The sequence below is a fragment of the Panicum virgatum genome, chromosome 6N (assembly GCF_016808335.1).
Source record: "Panicum virgatum strain AP13 chromosome 6N, P.virgatum_v5, whole genome shotgun sequence".
NCBI lineage: Eukaryota > Viridiplantae > Streptophyta > Magnoliopsida > Poales > Poaceae > Panicum > Panicum virgatum.
This window is the reverse complement of record NC_053150.1, coordinates 39,217,018-39,234,873: the sequence shown is the minus strand read 5'-3', so window position 1 is coordinate 39,234,873 and position 17,856 is coordinate 39,217,018. Positions and strand designations below refer to the sequence as shown.

At 48.6% G+C, this 17,856-nt stretch overlaps 1 protein-coding gene across 1 annotated transcript; it reads left to right on the top strand.

Annotated features, from left to right (window-relative positions):
- The first annotated feature begins 7,669 nt into the window (after positions 1 to 7,669).
- Positions 7,670 to 15,323, top strand: LOC120678750 (disease resistance protein PIK6-NP-like). Its single transcript, XM_039960066.1, has 3 exons — positions 7,670 to 8,688; positions 8,839 to 8,879; positions 13,104 to 15,323. The coding sequence occupies exons 1-3, from the start codon at positions 7,765 to 7,767 to the stop codon at positions 15,091 to 15,093; spliced, it is 2,955 nt and encodes a 984-aa protein (XP_039816000.1). The 5' UTR covers positions 7,670 to 7,764; the 3' UTR covers positions 15,094 to 15,323.
- Positions 15,324 to 17,856: the final 2,533 nt, after the last annotated feature.

Below are 17,856 nucleotides of genomic sequence, written 5' to 3'. Positions count from 1 at the left end.
CAGTCTTTGTTAATGGATTCATATCTGAGATTTGGGTATCTTTTTGGTCAAAGTGGATGGGAGGAGAAGATGGGAGCGAAGGGAGAATGGGAGATGGGCAACAGAGGAAGGGAGATTTATTTACCTGCCCTGGAGGGGGGCGGACCTCAAAATTTTTGCGGCGACGGTCCCTGGCGCGCGCTGGAGATGAGCGCGCGCGGGAGCAGGATGAGCGCGGGAGCAGATGGAGCGCGGGAGAGGGAACGCGCGGGGCGGAGGCGGGAGCTGGCGCAGAAGCGGAAGGGGAGCGGCGGCGGAGTACGAGATCCATGGACTCGATGCGGTCCTCCCCATCGCGAGTCTTCCGGAGTCTTGCGGCATCGGGGCTAGCGCAGACTCGGCGTCCTATTTAGACGCCGTTTCCTCCCTTCTCTCCCTCCCTCCTCAATAAATCTGCTGCCACGTCATCAAAATGCCTACGTGGCAGTGCAATTAATAGATTTAGACTCTACTGTAGAGTCTGCGTTGGGACTGCCCTTAGTCCAAACGATGTTTCTTTTGCCTGTAGATGGGCCCAAGTACTGAATGGCGTTGGATTGCTTTCATTGGATTGTTTAGTCCAAACTTGTAATGGTGGAGTTGGGCCATGCAATCCGGAAAAGTCAGTCAGCTCTGTTAGATCCATTCTTCAAACTTCCAAAAACTATAGCATCGAATATGTCGGCTCATGCATAAAGCACTAAATCTAGTCAAAATAAAAAATCGATTGCATCGTTAAGTTGTAAATCGCGAGACGAATCTAATGAACCTAATCAGATCGTGATTAGACACTAAACTGCTACAGTAACTCATAATCTAATGACAAATTAATTAGACTTCAAAAATTCGTCTCGTCATTTACGGATCGAATCTATAGTTTATTTTATAATTGGACCACATTTGGTACCTTAAATGTGTACCGCAATGTCCGGTATTACATTTTACAGCACTTTAAAATGGAACTAAACACAGACGAGTCACGCTGCTGCATCTTGAGAGCACGACATGTGCATCGGCGGCCCGACCCAGCTACGCGTTAAGGTCTTGGCTCTTGGGCACCTAAAACAAAGATTGAATCCCCTCAAAAAAAAACTAAGAGGGAGTTTTCCACGTAAAACTAAGAGTTCTTTGCAAATTTTTGTTCTCGACACAAATTGTGAATAACTGCTGTCATTAACTCAAGCTGTTTCCGTAAGTGGGTGATAATCTGGTAAAGAAAACAAAGCTGTTTTCGATTTCTAGTGAGGTTTCCGCCTCCTTGGTTTCTTCTAAGGCCCTGTTCGCTGTGCTGGTGCTGGAGGCTGCTGCTGTAGTGGTGTGAGAGAAAAACACTGTTGGCTGGCTGGTGGCTGGAGGCTGCTGCTGCAGTAGTGTGAGAGAAAAATACTGCTAGCTGGTTGGAGGCTACTGGAGCAGAACAGAGTCTAAAGGAGAGGTCAACCGACCACGAAGCTCAACTGTCAGATGGTCTTGTCGACAACTTGGTATAGAAAATCCGGCCAGTGGACTGGTTCATGACACTCGGCACTGGGCTGTTTAGTTCCAAAAATTTTTTCCCCTCATCCATCCCATCGAATTTATAGACACATACATAGAGTATTAGATGTAGTTAAAAAATAACTAATTACATAGACACATACATAGAGTATTAGATGTAGTTAAAAAATAACTAATTACATAGTTTGGTTGTAAACGACGAGACGAATCTTTTAGCCTAATTACTCCATGATTTGCCATAGATGCTACAATAATCCACATGTGCTAATGGAATATTAATTAGGCTTAAAAGATTCGTCTCAGAGTTTTGAGGCGGGTTATGAATTTAGTTTTTTAATTAGTCTTCAAAAATCCTTTTCAACATCTGGTCAAATCTCTGATGTGACAGTTAAAATTTTTCATTTCGCGAACTAATTAACACAAATAATATTCTTTTGCTTCCCTCGACTACTGACCTCGCTCGTAGTCCAAGGTCTACACCTAATACGCACCTAACCAAGATGCTTTACAATATTATAGCGCCAAATTGAAGTTGAATATTGTTACCAAAATGCCTTTTGTCTAACACAAGACCCGCAACTGCCGCTCCAAGGCCACTAGTTGCTGTTTGGATGTGCGTGGTAAAAGAACTGCGGCCGCTGCGGGCCCGGCGGCTTAACAAATATTATACATAACATGTACTCCGTCCGTCTCAAAAATAAATACAATTCTAGAACTGAACACATAAATCAATGCTAAATGAAAATTACCAAATTGTCACTTGTCTTTTGTAAGAAAAATCTAGACAATGGCTTGTCTTTTGTAAAAGAAGTTTCCGGAGACTCTTGTCTTTTGTGATTGCTAAGTCAAAGTTGCATTTTTTGTGAGATAAATTTTAAACCATAGAATTGCATTTATTTTGGGACGGAAGAAGTATAATTTTTTTAGATTATGCGGTACAACATAGACGCATAACATGATGTATAGTTGTTATATGTTGCAAGGCAACGTTGCTATGCAAACCATCTTCATACGCAAACTATGGAAACTCCAATCTGAGGCTTGAAGTTGAACAGTTGAAGCAAGGTGAGCGCAGGCTGCACAGCAGTGATAGATCTATTCTTAGAAAGTAAATAATTTAGATTTTGTTTTCTAATTTTTTTCATTGAAATTTTTGTAGGTACTGAAGAGCGCCAGTGAGACTCCGGTACTCAGACTGATCAGCAACAGGGGCGCCATCCGTCGCGGAGAGCTTGGCCCAAGTGTCGACAGGTGTCGCTGTAGGGTGACACTCGGCCATGCCGGCGCGGCGAAGGAGATCCACAACGTACTGGCGCTGAGACTGGAACATGCCGTCTAAGGAGCGCGTGACGGAGATGCCGAGGAAGTGGTGCAGGTCCCTGAGATCCGTCATGGCGAACTCAGAGTGAAGACGCTCGGTGATGCGCTAAAGCAGAGCTGAGGACGACGCCGTGAGGATGATGTCGTCGATGTAGAGTAGCAGGTAGGCGACACTCATGCCCTCTTTGAAGACAAAGAGGGAGGTGTCAGACGTAGAGGCGACGAATCCAAGCTGGTGAAGGTACGTGGAAAACCGCTGGTACCACGCCCGGGGAGCCTGCTTCAGATCATAGAGAGATTTCTGTAACAAACAGACATTGTCAGGAGCAGCAAGGTCGACGAAGCCAGGCGGCTGCTGGCAATAGACAGTCTCCTCGAGGTGGCCGTGAAGAAAGGCATTCTTCACGTCCAACTGATGAATCGCCCAGGCGTGGGAGACTGCTATGCTGAGGACGGTGCGGATGGTGGCCGGCTTGACGATGGAGCTGAATGTCTCGTCGTAGTCGATGCCGTGTCGCTGGGAGAAGTCACAGACCACCCAACGGGCTTTGTGACGGGCAAGGGTGCCGTCGGAGTGGAACTTGTGCTTGAAGATCCACTTACCCGTAACCACGTTAGCACCAGGAGGACGAGGTACAAGTCACCAAGTGCCTCCGTCATGGCAGCACGCCAGTTGGGATCAGCCCACCCACTGCGATAGTTCGCCGACAGTGGGGAGATGACGGAGGTCGTCGCAGACAGGTTCAGTCGATCAACCTGACGAAGCGATCCGGTCTGGGATCGAGTCACAGGCCGGGAGGGGGCGGGTGCCGGCGTCGGCACCGGTGCTGGTGTAGGGGGCGCTGGTGCTGGTGCTGGCGGCGCCGCAGGACCTGCAAAACCTGTAGCAGCAGTAGTAGCAGCAAGCCGCGGACGACGACTGTACACAAGCTGTATGTTGATGTGTATTGGCGGCAGTGCGATGTGGACAGCAGCGAGTGGCGGCCCAGCAGCAGCAGCAGTCGGGCCGTTGGGCGGTCCATCTGACCCGCATGGAGGTGAAGACGCCATGGCTGGTGTGCTGTTCGGTGAGGCCGAGGGGCTGAACAGCACTGGGCCGTGGAAGAGGATGGCGGGATCCTCAGGCAGCTCCTCATCTGGAAGCCGGGGCGACGAGCGCGGTCGCTCAACATCGACAAGCGATGGAGCTTCTGCAGGGAGGTGAGCCGCTGCAGCAGTGCAAGGCACCGGCGCGGCACGTCCAGCAAGCAGGAAGTCGATGCTGGAGGGGGAGAACGGGGTGTGCAAGGTGAAGGGGAAACATGTCTCATCGAAGACTACATGACGAGAGATGATAATTCGCCGAGTCGAGAGATCAAGGCAACGATAGCCTTTGTGTGAAGACGGGTAACCGAGAAAGACGCAAGCTGTGGAGCGGGGAGCCAGCTTGTTAGGTGCCGTGGCAGAGAGGTTTGGGTAGCATAGGCAACCGAAAAATGCGAAGATGCGCATAGTCAGGGGCCTTATGGTACAGCATCTCATAGGGGGTAGAATTTTGTGCCCAGGTGCAGGGCCTCCTATTAAGGAGGTAGGTAGCAGTGGCGAGAGCCTCTGCCCAGTATGGGGAAGGCATGTGCACATGGATGAGTAGGGTGCGGCTGTTGTTGTTCAGGGTGCGCAGCATGCGTTCGGCTTTCTCGTTTTGGGGAGAGGTATAGAGGCATGATAACCGGAAGTGAATACCTAGCGAGGAGAATAGAGAAGTCAGACTGTTGTTGACAAACTCTGTACCGTTATCAGCCTGGAAATTCTTGATGGGAAGACCGAACTGAGTTTGGACAAAAGCGCAAAAACTGGTAACGTGAGAGAGAACGTCCGACTTGCGAGCAAGGGGAAACGTCCAGCAGTAATGAGTGTAATCATCTAAGATAACCAGATAGTAACGATAACCAGATATGCTTGCGACAGGGGAGGTCCAAACGTCACAATGAACAAGCTCAAAAGCAACACTACTCCGTGAACTAGAGTTGGAAAAAGGGAGACACACATGTTTACCCAACTGACATGAATGACAAAGCGTATGAGCTGGTTTATTACAACTTATAGATAAATTATTCCGAAGAATGTCTAAAGTCACGGAGCTTGGATGACCGAGACGATGATGCCAAGTGGTGGGCCGTGGGCGTGACGGCGAGGCTGGCGTGTGGAGCAGTGGAGGTGGCGGCTGCTGGGAGAGTGTAGAGGTCGCCGTCACTATTGCAGCGAAGCATCTCGCGTCTGGTCTGGATATCCTTAACAGAGAAACCAAGAGCGTCAAATTCTATGGAACAGTTGTTATCACGGGTAAACTGTCTAACAGAGAGCAAGTTACGGATGAGTGATGGAACAACTAGAACATTATTAAGGGTAAATTTGGACGCACTGGTGGGTAGGATGGAATTGCCACGGCACGTGACTGGGATGGAGGAACCATTGCCTACGGTTATGAAGGAGTGAGAGGGGGGTAGGCGGGAGAGGAGTATACCATCCGTCGCCGACATGTGACTGGAGGCGCCAGAGTCCATGACCCAGCCAGGCTGTTGAAGCGCCATCTGATTCAACGCAGCAATCAGGCCGGCCTGATCCCAAGATTGGGCCGGGGGTGACACCTGCAGGGCAGCAAAGGCCGTGTGCGCCTGGGGTGATGGGCCGAGCAGCCCAGGAGCCGAGCCGCGCCAGCCACCCGCGGCCTGCTCCTGGAATGCAGCCTAGCCCGGGTTGAAGCAAAACCAGGGCCCAGTGGGTCGCTGTCCCATGGGCTGAGGGGTGCCGCCGGCCTGAGTGGCCTGGCCGGCCTGCTAGCGGAAGAGGAGCGGCAGCCTGGGCTCGTGCAGGTGGACAAAGAGGCGTTGGTGGAGGCGAGGAGGGCGGTGCTGGCGGCCACCGAATCGGAGTTCTTCAGGTGCAGCTCCTTGAGGACGAGGATGTCGCAGGCCTAAGCGAAGGTGGGGAGGACGGTGGAGTTGGCGATGTCGTCGGCGGTGTTGGTCGTTGAGGCCGCACAGGAGGTTGAGGACGAGTTGAGAATCCGAGACCCCGTGCCCGATGTCGCGCAGGGAGTCGGCCATCTTCTTCATCTCCTGGCAGAACTCAGAGATCGGAGTATCGCCTTGCTGCATGGAGTGGAACTCGTGGCTGAGCAGGAGGGCGCGCGGCTCCTTGTTGGCGCGGAAGAGGCCCTCAATGCAGACCCACAGTTCGCGGGCAGTCTGGTCATCGCCGTCCATGACGAGGTCAAGGATGGAGTCGTCGACGGAGCCGAAGATCCAAGTACGGATGCAGCAGTCGGCTTGATCCCATTGGGGATCGGTGCGGCAGGCAGGGAGCATGCCGTCGATGTGCGGCTTGAGACCGAACTTGCCGCACATGGATTTGAAGAAGGACGCCCATTTGGAGTATCTGTGCACGTCTTTATTTTTTTGTTTTTAATTTTTCATTGGAGTCATGGCATCTTTGTTCTATCAATAAACTAATGTTTGATCCTTGGATCTCTTATACAGTGCGCTCTGAAAACTATGGAAGCAGAACCTGCTGTTGTTGGCCAGGCACCAATGTCTAGTGCTGAGGTTGTTTCCAAGGTCCTCTATCACAACAGCTCCAACAATACATTTTTGAAGAATGTTGGTATCCTGATGATCTCCACGAAAATAGAGAAATCAACAGAGAAAACGCTTCAGAAAGAACAAAGTACTGCACAGCAAATTTCAACTTCTCTCCACCATGAAGTAGATGAACTAAAGAAGAACTCTAAGATTACAGAGCAAGCACTGGCGAACACTCAGAGAGAGTTGGAGGTGTTCAAGAAGCAAATGGAAGAAAACAATTTGCTTCTTAATCGTATCTTACACTTGAACAACGCCGGTATCTCTTAATCTTGAACTCATGTGCTTGTGGCTTCAAGGGTGAACTTCAATCATTAGTGGTTGTGAACTTGATGAGTTATGTGCTTGTGAACGGATATTATATGCTTACGAACATCAACTATATTTGGTGAGATATGTTTATTTATTTTGTGACAAAATGGGTTGTTATTTAATCGAGTTGTTTTTCTATTTATTTTGTGACAAAATGGGTTATCATTATCTATGGCATAATTGTACACAATGCTAGTCAAGAATGCACTACCAGAAAATGAAGTATATATGCCGGCGAAATTCAACTCCCAAGGACATATCATTACCTTGGGGTTTGTATAAAATGTCCAAGAAAATGCATATTCTTAAGTGCAAACTCAAAGGCCAAGGTACTTCCACATTTCCCTGAGCGTGTGTCCAAACCTTTAACGTAATTTCATGTTTGCTTGAGTGGTCTGGTCGTAGTGGGAGCAGTGTTGCCAAGCGAGGCAGGGGAGGGGCGTCAATGGTGTCCGCCAGGTGCTCGCAGACGTGCTTGTTGTGCTCCTCCTACGCACCCACCACCTATTCGATGAAATCCTCAAAGCGGGGTAAACTTAGCAAGTAGGAGTGATTCTATACAAAGCAAACCAGACAACCAAATACATCATTTACTAGCCACTTCTAAATAACATAGATAATCAAACAACTGGGATTGGCTTGGAGGGAGCAGACTAGCTTTGATTCTAACGAAGCTACAAATGGACCAGAAAACCAAACACACCCATAATTATCAGGCTTAGCCGTGCTAGTGCCGTGACGTCCACTGGACGTGATCCGTTTGGCCATTTATACCTAGACCCAAATTGCCAAATCACCTAATCACATCAGGCCAAGACCCGTTCTCAAAAAAAAAGAATAAAGGCCAAGACCCTGAAGTCATACCGCCGCAGCCCCATCTTCGTCTTCATTTTCCACACAACCCACCCATCCCCTGGTCTTCTCCCTCGGTCCCTCCTGTATACCTACCGTCGGCCTGGCCGGCGGCAGGGCCAAAGGTAGCGATAGCGACAAGACCATGGAGCTGGCGGTGGGCGCATCGGCGGCTACCCTGAAGTCGCTCCTGAGCAAGCTCGGGAGCCTCCTCGCTGAGCAGTACACGCTCATCCGTGGCGTCCGCGGGGACATCCAGTTCATCACCGACGAGCTTGCCAGCATGCAGGCCTTCCTCAGCAACCTGAGCAAGTGCAAGAAGAGCCACGACGACCAGACGGAGGACTGGATAAAGCAGATCCGCGACGTCACCTACGACATAGAAGACTGCATCGACGGCTTCGCCCATAGGCTCCGTCCAGATCCCCGGGGCAGCGGCTGGCTCACCACCGTTCGCAGAACCCTCTACGAGATCCGGACGTGGTACACCCGCCGAAATGTCGCCGCCCAGATCACAGATCTGAAGAACCGGGCGGAGCAAATCGGCAATCGACGCCGTAGGTACGGTGTCCGCGACCCAGAGCCCGGAAAGGGAAACGGCTTGGCAGCTGGCCTGACGAAACAGGACGCTGCTGACCATCAGGAAATCACATGTGAGCTCGTCCGCATCAAGCAACCAGTGGGGCCTGACGTGGAGCATCTTGGGAAGTGGATCGCTGACAATGACATGAAGAAGCTCCGAGTGCTGTCCGTCGTCGGGTATGGTGGTATGGGGAAAACCACCATCGCGACGGAGATATACCGGAGATTTGGGCCTCAGTTCGACTGCCGAGCGATGGTGACTGTGTCTCAGAACTCCGACCCTGAGATAGTATGGCGGAACATACTGAGTCAGCTGAAGCAGCAGGCCGAAAACGGTGTGAAGGAAGGCAAAGATAGCAGCACGGATTCCACAATGGAGAGGAAAATTCCAGTTGTCGGAAGCATATTGAGCTGCCTTTGGCATCCGTGTCGAAATGAAGAGGACGATGGCAGCACTTGGCAGGGAAGGCACGGACAAAATCATCAAGCACACCTGGTGGGGGACACATTGAGTCGGGTAAAGAATAATGGTGAGCAGCATGGCACAATCTCGGAGAAGAAGACTACAGTTACCGGAAGCACGTGGAGTCGACTTATTACGCTGTTCTCACGGAAGGAAGGGGTCGATGGAGTGCAGCAAATACAAGCTGAGCTGAGGAGTTACCTCAAACAAAAGAGGTACCGTGTAGATTCTACTTTATCTTTCACTCCACTGGGTATTGTCATGTGATCCATGAACAAATTTTTGTAGATTGCGTGGTGTGTGTGTGCGCGCGCTAACATGGACAAATAAATACATATTAGTCAATGATATGGCTTACTAATGTGGGTAGCTTGCATGAGTAGATATATGTGTCATAATTGTATAGGCTAGTGGGCTGCTGGAGTGAATAGCTTGCATGTCCAGACTGACTTCTAAAGGAGTTTAGAATTATAAGAGCATCTCCGAGAGTTTTACATCTTTTCACTCTCCAACAGTTTTTTGGTATCTCGTGTATACTCCAGAGAGTCATTCTCATCTTCTACTTTAGGCTACCAAAAAATTCAGAATAGAAGATAGCGATATTTAGATAATCATTTAGAGAAGCTTTTGAAGGATAGTTTTCAATAAAATCTCTATTCCTAGCATTTGGGAAGAATTAAAGAGCCTCAGGGATGCTCTAAGAGATATAGATTTGTCCTAAATGTTACAAAAAACAAACACTATGCTCTTTCGTTCTCATACCATATTAATTTGATAGTAACTCACTAAAATCTACTTCGATGTGGTAGTGGTAGACAGAAAAGATCTAGTTGGAGATTCCTTTTGTTATGGTCGTTAGTTCATTTGGGGGATAAGGAGGATAACCATTGCCGGGAAGATGGCCGGGCAAAGTCGGCGTGGGGGAGACTAGAGTATTTGGGGGATTTGGATTATTGTTTGTTCTTTCTTCATTGCTTCCTCAAAAGAGATACAATCCCATCCTTATATAGATGGGCTGACTTGACCCTTAAGAAACCAATCTCTAAATTTATGGAAATAATAAACCAATCTAATCTAATCTTTTCTAATATCTGGACCCTATTACTGTTAACAGTGTGTACAGTACTTCCTACCCATGACATCTCCCCCCTCCTTATAGTGTGAACAGTACTTCCTACCCATGACATCTCCCCCCTCCTTCGAAGACAGCTCGCTCTCGAGCTGTGGTGGTCTGGTGGAGGCCATGGTTCCAGCCCTTCATAGTCCCCTGGTAGCTCGGACATGCACGTGATGCTTATTTCTCCTGGATCCCATGGAAAACCACCAAACTTGCCTGCAGCCATCCAGAGCTTGCCGAACTTGCCGAAAGAATGTACAGGTCTACTAACGTGGAGCAAACCGACGGCTGGAGGCTCCATGCTGATGGTTGTCGGAGTGGCGCCACCCGTGATTGCCCCCCTGCGCAGAATGATGTCCTGCTGCTCCGAGTAGATGGCCAGCGGCACCACAAGCACTAGTCCTCCGACGATGTTGTCCCTGCGCGGAACGATGGCCAGCGGCTCCCAGCAGGCCACTGGCGTGCTGATTTGAAGGAGCGGCGCCGCCACCTCCGACGGCTGGAGACTGGTGCAATTTGTTCGCTTGGTCCCGCGTAGAAGCCGCGCCCGCTGCCGTGCGAGGAATCCATGCGCCGCTGCCAGTAGCCGCACTGCCGCATCTTTACGCCGCAAGCTCTCCTTCAACTTCAAGAGTACGGTTTGGATCTGTGCACAACAATCCAGTATGTCGACACACAAATCCTTCGCCGATGCTAATGGATCGCCGGCAGCAGAAGCCATGGAATCAGATCGAAACCAAAGCTAACTGATACCAGATGTTATGGCCGTTAGTTCATTTGGGGGATAAGGAGGATAACCATTGCCGGGAAGATGGCCGAGCAAAGTCGGCGTGGGGGGGGGGGGGGGAGACTAGAGTATTTGGGGGATTTGGATTATTGTTTGTTCTTTCTTCATTGCTTCCTCAAAAGAGATACAATCCCATCCTTATATAGATGGGCTGACTTGACCCTTAAGAAACCAATCTCTAAATTTAGGGAAAATTGGTCCCATACCATCGAAAGATCGCCGTTTCCGTAAAATACCATTAAAACATCTCCGTTCCGTAAAATAACATCGAAAGAATGAACGTTACCCTAAACTAGCCGTCTGTCACGTTTTCCGCTAACTTCCGTCACGACTTCCGTTCTTCCTTCTTCCTTGCTGCCCCATCACGCCAGCTCGAGCAGGAGCACGGCCACCCCGGACGCCGACGCTGACGAGGGCCCCGCCGCGGTGTGCGTGGACAGGCGCTGCAGCCCTAGGATCCTAGAAGGTGGAGGAAAACATGATAGCAGTGGGGGAACAAAGCCCGCGCATGCCTACTTCATCGACTCGGTTTCTCCTCCTCGGCTCCCTGCTCGTTCGCTCGCCATGCCGCTGAAGCGCGCGTGAGGGGTGGCGGCGGGTGGAAGGGTAGAGCGGTGGCGGCAGCCCGGGGGATTCCGCAGCAAGCCGAAGCACGCCGAAGAGCAGCGCAGCGCAAAATAAATGGCAGCGGGATTCCTCGCGCCATTCATCCGCCTTACCGAGCTCACAGTTCTTCGCTAAAATTCATCATCCTCACAGCATCTCCCGTCAATTCCTTGAGCCAGCACCATCAGTGAGCAATCGTGATTCCGTTTGAGCAGAACCCAACCCAAACCACCATTTGTCACCTCCGGTCACCATGTTTCCCTGTTTCTGTCCGCCTCCGCGCTGAGGTGAGGTCGCCGGGGAATCGAGCCCTCCCAAGTTTCTAGGCTAGTTTTAGGTGGGAACGGAGTGTTTGTGCAATGCATATATGGTGTAGGAGGTACTTGTTGGCCAGCTCTGGGCCTAGCTTGGATGGAACACGAGCTCGCCGCGAGCCGCGGCAATGGGGTTCGCCGTCGAGCCCTGTGCTCCGGTGCTTCCAGGACCAGGCTGGCATGCTCCTGGGGGTGCTGTGGTGCCGGTTGGACGGCTGGTTGTTGCCGGGGGGCCTTGGTGTAGTCGGCCGTCGTGCACCGTGGCCGCCCGGCCGCCGGCGAGCATGTTCTCGTCGGTGTCGGGCAGGGCCGCAGGGTTTTAGGGGTCTAGGGAGCGCAGGGGGCTGGGGATTAGGGCGTGGGCTGGGCTGGTCGTCATCTCCACTGTGTCGCCGCAGCACGCGCACGCCGTCACCACGCACCGCGTCCGCCGCCGCGAGCTAGCTGGAACTGTTTGAGGGGAGCAGAGGGAGGTGAGGTGGAAGAGGAGATGTTTGCCGTGGTGAGGCACGGGAGGAAGCGCTCCTGGAACTGCTTGCCTGTCGCCTGAGCAAAGCAGAAGGGAGAGGAAGTTCACGGAGGAGACGGCGTTTGCACGGAACGTGACAGAATGCTATTTTCAGATGACGTTGCATTCTTTCGATGCTATTTTACGGAACGTAGGTCTTTCAATGGTATTTTGCGGAAACGGCAATCTTTCGATGCTATAGGACCAATTTTCCCCTAAATTTATGGAAATAACAAACCAATCTAATCTAATCTTTCCTAATATCTTGACCCTATTACTGTTCACATTGTGAACAGTACTTCCTACCCATGACACCTTTTTATGATTCAGAGTTATCCTATAAACTGCTTATAAAAAATTAATAATCCTTCTTTTTTAAATTATAAGCCACTTTAACTTTTTTCATTTCATTTATTTTGATATGTATCTAGACATATATTATATCAAATACATAGTAAAATGAATGTATAAAAAAAGTCGAAATGACTTATAGTTTGGAAGGCAGGCAGTAAATGCTCAGCGCTGGCATGGAAGGTCCACGTACGGGTACAAATCAGCATGCTGGCGAGTGGGGTGGGAATGGTTGGCGGCCGAGGTGGCCTATAGTATTTTTAAAAAATTATAAATAATTTTTCAGTGCCGTTGAAACCGGCGGTGATGTAGATGATTATCATCGGCTCATCGCTGACAATGGAATCATTTTAAGGTTGTCTTATGTGAAACATTTTAAACTTTAACTATAAATAAATTTTATGGACATGAGTTTGAAAATGTAAAAGTGATGGAAGTAGTGTAGTTTTATAAAAGTATTTATTGACTATATTGTATAAATATTGAATAGCAAAACTTAGTGGACAGTTGTTTTTGAGACCATGTTAATATACAAAACGGCTTCCTTTAGGGACATGGAGGAAGTAGTGCATGAGCATGCACGGTTTCATGGACTAGCCTGGCCTATTTCAAATGTGAGAGTAGTTTCCAATTCAGTAGTACCTAAAGAAAATCCATTGCTGGGTACATGTAAAAACAAGTATGCTACTCTAAAGAAACATTAGTTAGGCATCATACGTGGAATATATACTAATATCCGTCATATATTTTGTGTAGGTACTTGCTATTAATTGATGATGTCTGGTCAGAATCTAGTTGGCTTTATATCAAGAAGTGTTTTCCTGAGAATGAACAAGGCAGCAGAGTAATTGTCACCACAAGGATTCAAGCTGTGGCAGCAACTTGCTCTCCTCGTGATAATAAAGAGCTTCATCTTCTTCATCCAGTTAAATTGCTTGATGATGAAGAAGCCAAAGACTTGTTCCAGAAAACCCTGGAGGAGTGCAAGGGCGCTGGATATAATCAACTAAACCATAGACAAGTCCCAGATAGAGTTTGGAAAATGTGTGGTGGCTTGCCATTGGCCATAGTTACCATGGCTGGTCTTGTAGCATCCGACAAGCAGCAGGGGGGCCACAAAGATTGGAATGAAGTTTGTGAATCTCTGTTTCCAGAGAAAGAAGTATGTCATAAACCGGAGGATTTTATGAGGATAATAAATCATTCCTATCATGATTTGGATAGTGATCTCAAGACTTGCTCTCTATATCTAAGCATATTTCCAAAGGGACGCAAAATCAGTATGAAGAGGCTCACAAGAAGATGGATAGCGGAGGGTTTTGTCAGCGAGAAGCAGGGGTTGAGTGTCGAGGTTGTTGCAGAGACATGCTTTAATCAGCTCATTGAAAGGAAGTTAATACGGCCTGTAGAGCACAACAGCAGTGGAAGGGTGAAGAGTTGCCAAGTCCATGACATGGTTCTTGAGTACCTAATTTCAAAGGCAGCTGAAGAGGATTTTGTTACTGTGGTAGGTAGCCACTGGTCCATGCCAGCACATAGCAACAAGGTCCGTAGGCTTTCCGTCCACAGCAGTGACTCTAAACGTGCACAGCATGTGGATAGCATGAACCTGTCCCACGTCAGGTCACTAACTGTGTTTGAGAGCCTGGACAAACTGCATTTCAAATCACTCAAAACTGGAATGGTACAAGTATTAGATCTTCAAGGCTGCAGAGGTTTTAGGGAGAGCCATGTCAAGGTTTCAGACATGAGTGAAATGGTTCTTCTCAAGTATCTGTGTCTCCGAAGAACGGATGTAAAAAATCTTCCCCGGAATATTCACAAGCTCGAGTACTTGGAGACTATAGATATAAGGGAGACAGAGGTTCAACGGTTGCCTGCAACTGTAGGAAAACTTAAAAGAATAAAGAACATACTTGGTGGAGATAAAAGAGCAAGGAAAACTCTTAAACTTCCTAGAGAATTTAAGGGAACAACGAGAACCTTACGCATATTGTCAGGGGTTGAGATCGCGGAGGGATCAACAACAGCGGCATCAGATCTCAATTACTTCACGGGGCTGAGGAAGTTGGCAATTTACAAGATCCACAAGAGTGAAGATATATTCAAAGATTTGCTGTCCTCTATCCAGTATCTTAGTGGATATTCTCTTCAAACTCTTAAAATTGATGACGAGTCATCTGAATTCCATAAGACCTTGGACTCAATGTCGTCCTACCCAACAGATTTGAGTACTCTTGAGCTGTCTGGCATGTTGCTTAAACTCCCAACGTGGATCAAGGAGCTCAACAGACTTGTCAAGTTAACTCTTTCAGCAACAGCTCTCCGAACAGATAACTTAAAGGTCCTTAGCAATCTAGGTTCACTGTTTTCTCTCACCTTTTCAATCAGTGAAAAGGAGGATCCTGCTTTGGGAGCAATTGTTCAAAAAAATAAGTCTGAATCAGGAGGAAAGATCTTTTTTCCAGCTGGAGAATTCAGCAAGCTCAAACTGTTTCGCATATTTGTTCCTCTTCTTCCATTGCTCCACTTCTCAAGGAAGGCAGCACCACAGCTTGAAAGGATTGAACTGCGTTTCAAGAGGTTCGAAGGTCTTAATGGTATTGACAATCTTATAAGTCTCAATGATGTGCTCTTGACAGTTGATGGTAAAAGAAGTGAACCAACAAAGTCAATACTACATGATTTGAAAAAAGCATCAGTATCATCCAAGTACACACTCATTGTCAATGAGGCCCATGATTGATTTGAGTGCAGTCAAGTAAGATATGGTTAGGTATTCATCATGCCTTGGATAAGTTAGGTATTCTCACTAGTATAAAGATGTATTACGATCACTGAAATAATTTGTTGTATGGCGCACTGTTGCATGCATTAACAACTCACGAGATTGATCTGTGCATTTGTATATTTTGGTGTCCACATATTTGTATTATTGTACCCAAAAGTGTTAATTTGTTACTAATGTTTTAAGTACCTAGGAGGGACCCGGTGTTAAGTTTTTTTATCTTTGTGAGGAACGTGAGCGCCCGATACCTAAAGGCCCCAGAGGCGCAGCAGGTGAATTGGGCCTATTAAAGAGTTTTGCTAAGGCTTACTTGATCTACACTAGAAAAGTCAGAAGCTAGTCTAGCTTGATGTGTGCACCTTTTATTTTCAAATGCCCTCTATACACGCAAACTTACAAAGAGTTTTGCAACACTAGAAAAAACATATTAAGCAGCACTAATACATGAAAGGTAAATCAATACTGCCATCTCAGTCGACACTATAACAGCCAGTTTTGTTAAAACCGGCTGTGATAACTATCACCACCGGTCCGTATTACGAACCAGCGATGCCGGTTTGTATGAACATTGGTATTGATAATTGTCATAGGCGGTTTGCATTACCCACAGACGGTGATAGTCCATCATCACAATTGATTGGCACCACCAACCTTGATGATAATTTGGTCCGCCTCCTCGCGGATGGCTCGCCGTATGAACTGGCCATGAAAACAGTTTCATCCCTAGCTTATTGTACGATCCGTCAGTGATAATCATGCTGCAGCATAAAAAAATTCATATTTTTTTGAAATAAAGTTAGATGAAAACAAACTTTATACCAAGATCTACAACTTTGTAGTTGATGACTTTTCATTTGTAATCATTTACAGTCGTGGAATTCTGTTTGAAGCTACCAAAATTTGAAATTTTTAGTTAGAAATAATTTATGGTCTCAAATTTGTATATGAAGTTCTGAAATTAATTTTGAGATACAAAATTCTTCCATAGGTGTAGACATTGACAAATTCTTCATTTTCCTGAAACAATGCCCAACATATTAATTGCTTTGAACCTTCAGATTACAACCACATCAAAGGCCAAAACAATGGATACACAGAAGGCTAAAAACTATTCAAATGAAAAAGGCAATGAATACCAATATACAAAATTGAAAAGCAAAATATAGGACCAATTTTCCTTTTACTACTCCAAATGGCCCAGCATGCCACACTTCTGACAGCAATACAACACACTTCTGACAACCTTAGGGCCTTTTTGGAGACTTCCATAGCTCTAGATCCACCAAAACATATCCATATCCATTTTTTCGAGCCAAACTCCACCAACTCCACTATGGATGGGATCCATCAAATTCAATGGCGGATCTACGAATAGATCAGGGGGCTGAGTTTTTCCCGCTCTCTTTCTTTCTTCTTCCTCCCTTTCTTCCTCATTCTTACTCCTCAAAAATAGAGGGGGCCTCCATTTTTTGTGGGGGTCTAGGGGGGCTGGAGGCCCCCTAGACACACCGCTAGCTCCGCCCCTGATCAAAATGGTGTTGCCCCAATATTCACCTAAATAGTAGATCTGCCTCAAGGGGTGCTCCACAAATTTAAGTATGGTGGAGTTAGAAAAGTTACCTACCATGTTAGTTATTGCACACATTTTGCTCTGAATTGGTATGTTCTTTCTTTCCCCCTTAACTAATCTGTGTTCTTCCCCACAGTGACCCACCATGCCTGCCCGTACCCACCGCGGCCGGCGAGCTAGGAGTCATGCCCACTGGATCCCGTCCACGAGGTCTGCCATAATGTGCGTTCTTCCATTGGCCCCACCGCACCGCACTGCCACCTCTATCCTGTCGCACCCGCCCACCAGGTCCTCTGGTCGTCGTACGCAGCCCCACGCTTTGCAAATTTCTTAGTTGACGTGCGAGCTGTGGTCTGGGGGGGAGGGGGCGGCCAGGGAGGGTGGGAGGTGGGCGGAGCGGCCGCCGCCGAGGTCGCCGGCGGACGGGGTAGTGGCGGGAGGTGGCGGCCTTTATGTTTCCGGGTTGCCTGGGGGTGGAGGCGGCTCCCATGGCCGCCGGCCATAGAGAAGGGGCCGGGAGTGGCGGCGGCCCGGCGGTGGAGGTGGAGGTGGGTTGTCCGGCGGAGGGCGCGGCGGCGCGGGAGCGCCGCTGGCCGGGCGGGGCCGGACAACCGGTGGGCAGTGGCCGGCGGCGGGGGCGACGGGACGGCGCGACGGCAGCGCGGTGGCAGGCTCGGTTAGGGAGGGCGGCGGCGGAGGCGGTCGACGGCGGGGGCGACGGAGGAAGAATGAATGAGAAAGGAGGAAGAAGAATAGTACCTACCTGGAGGTCGGGAGGAGGAAGATGAACAGTCCGTTCGCTAGGAACGCTCCTTGCGAACGCGCGCTGAGCAGCGTCCCCCCACGCTTTGCCACTACTACATAAAGCATTTGTAGGGACCGTACAACCATGGCTGCTTTTCGAAGCTAAAAATGACATTAGCAGGAACGGGTAACATATCCGCCCTTAAAAATCAATTTCTAGGGGCGGATCGCGGCATGACCCGCCCCTGAAAATAAATTTGTAGGGGCGGGTGAACGCATGACCTGCCCCTAGAAATTGATTTTTAGGGGCGCATCACGACACGACCCACCCCTAGAAATAGATTTTTAGGGGCGGGTCAATCCGCGACCTGACCCTACTAATTGAATAAAAAATAAAAAAATGTTGA

Excerpts from the sequence above, each read along its gene's own strand:
- LOC120678750 (XM_039960066.1), top strand. The coding sequence starts at position 7,765 with ATGGAGCTGGCGGTGGGCGCATCGGCGGCTACCCTGAAGTCGCTCCTG. Across the intron at positions 8,689-8,838 it reads GGCACGGACAAAATCATCAA|CAAATACAAGCTGAGCTGAG; the intron begins GCACACCTGGTG and ends GATGGAGTGCAG. Across the intron at positions 8,880-13,103 it reads AGTTACCTCAAACAAAAGAG|GTACTTGCTATTAATTGATG; the intron begins GTACCGTGTAGA and ends TATTTTGTGTAG.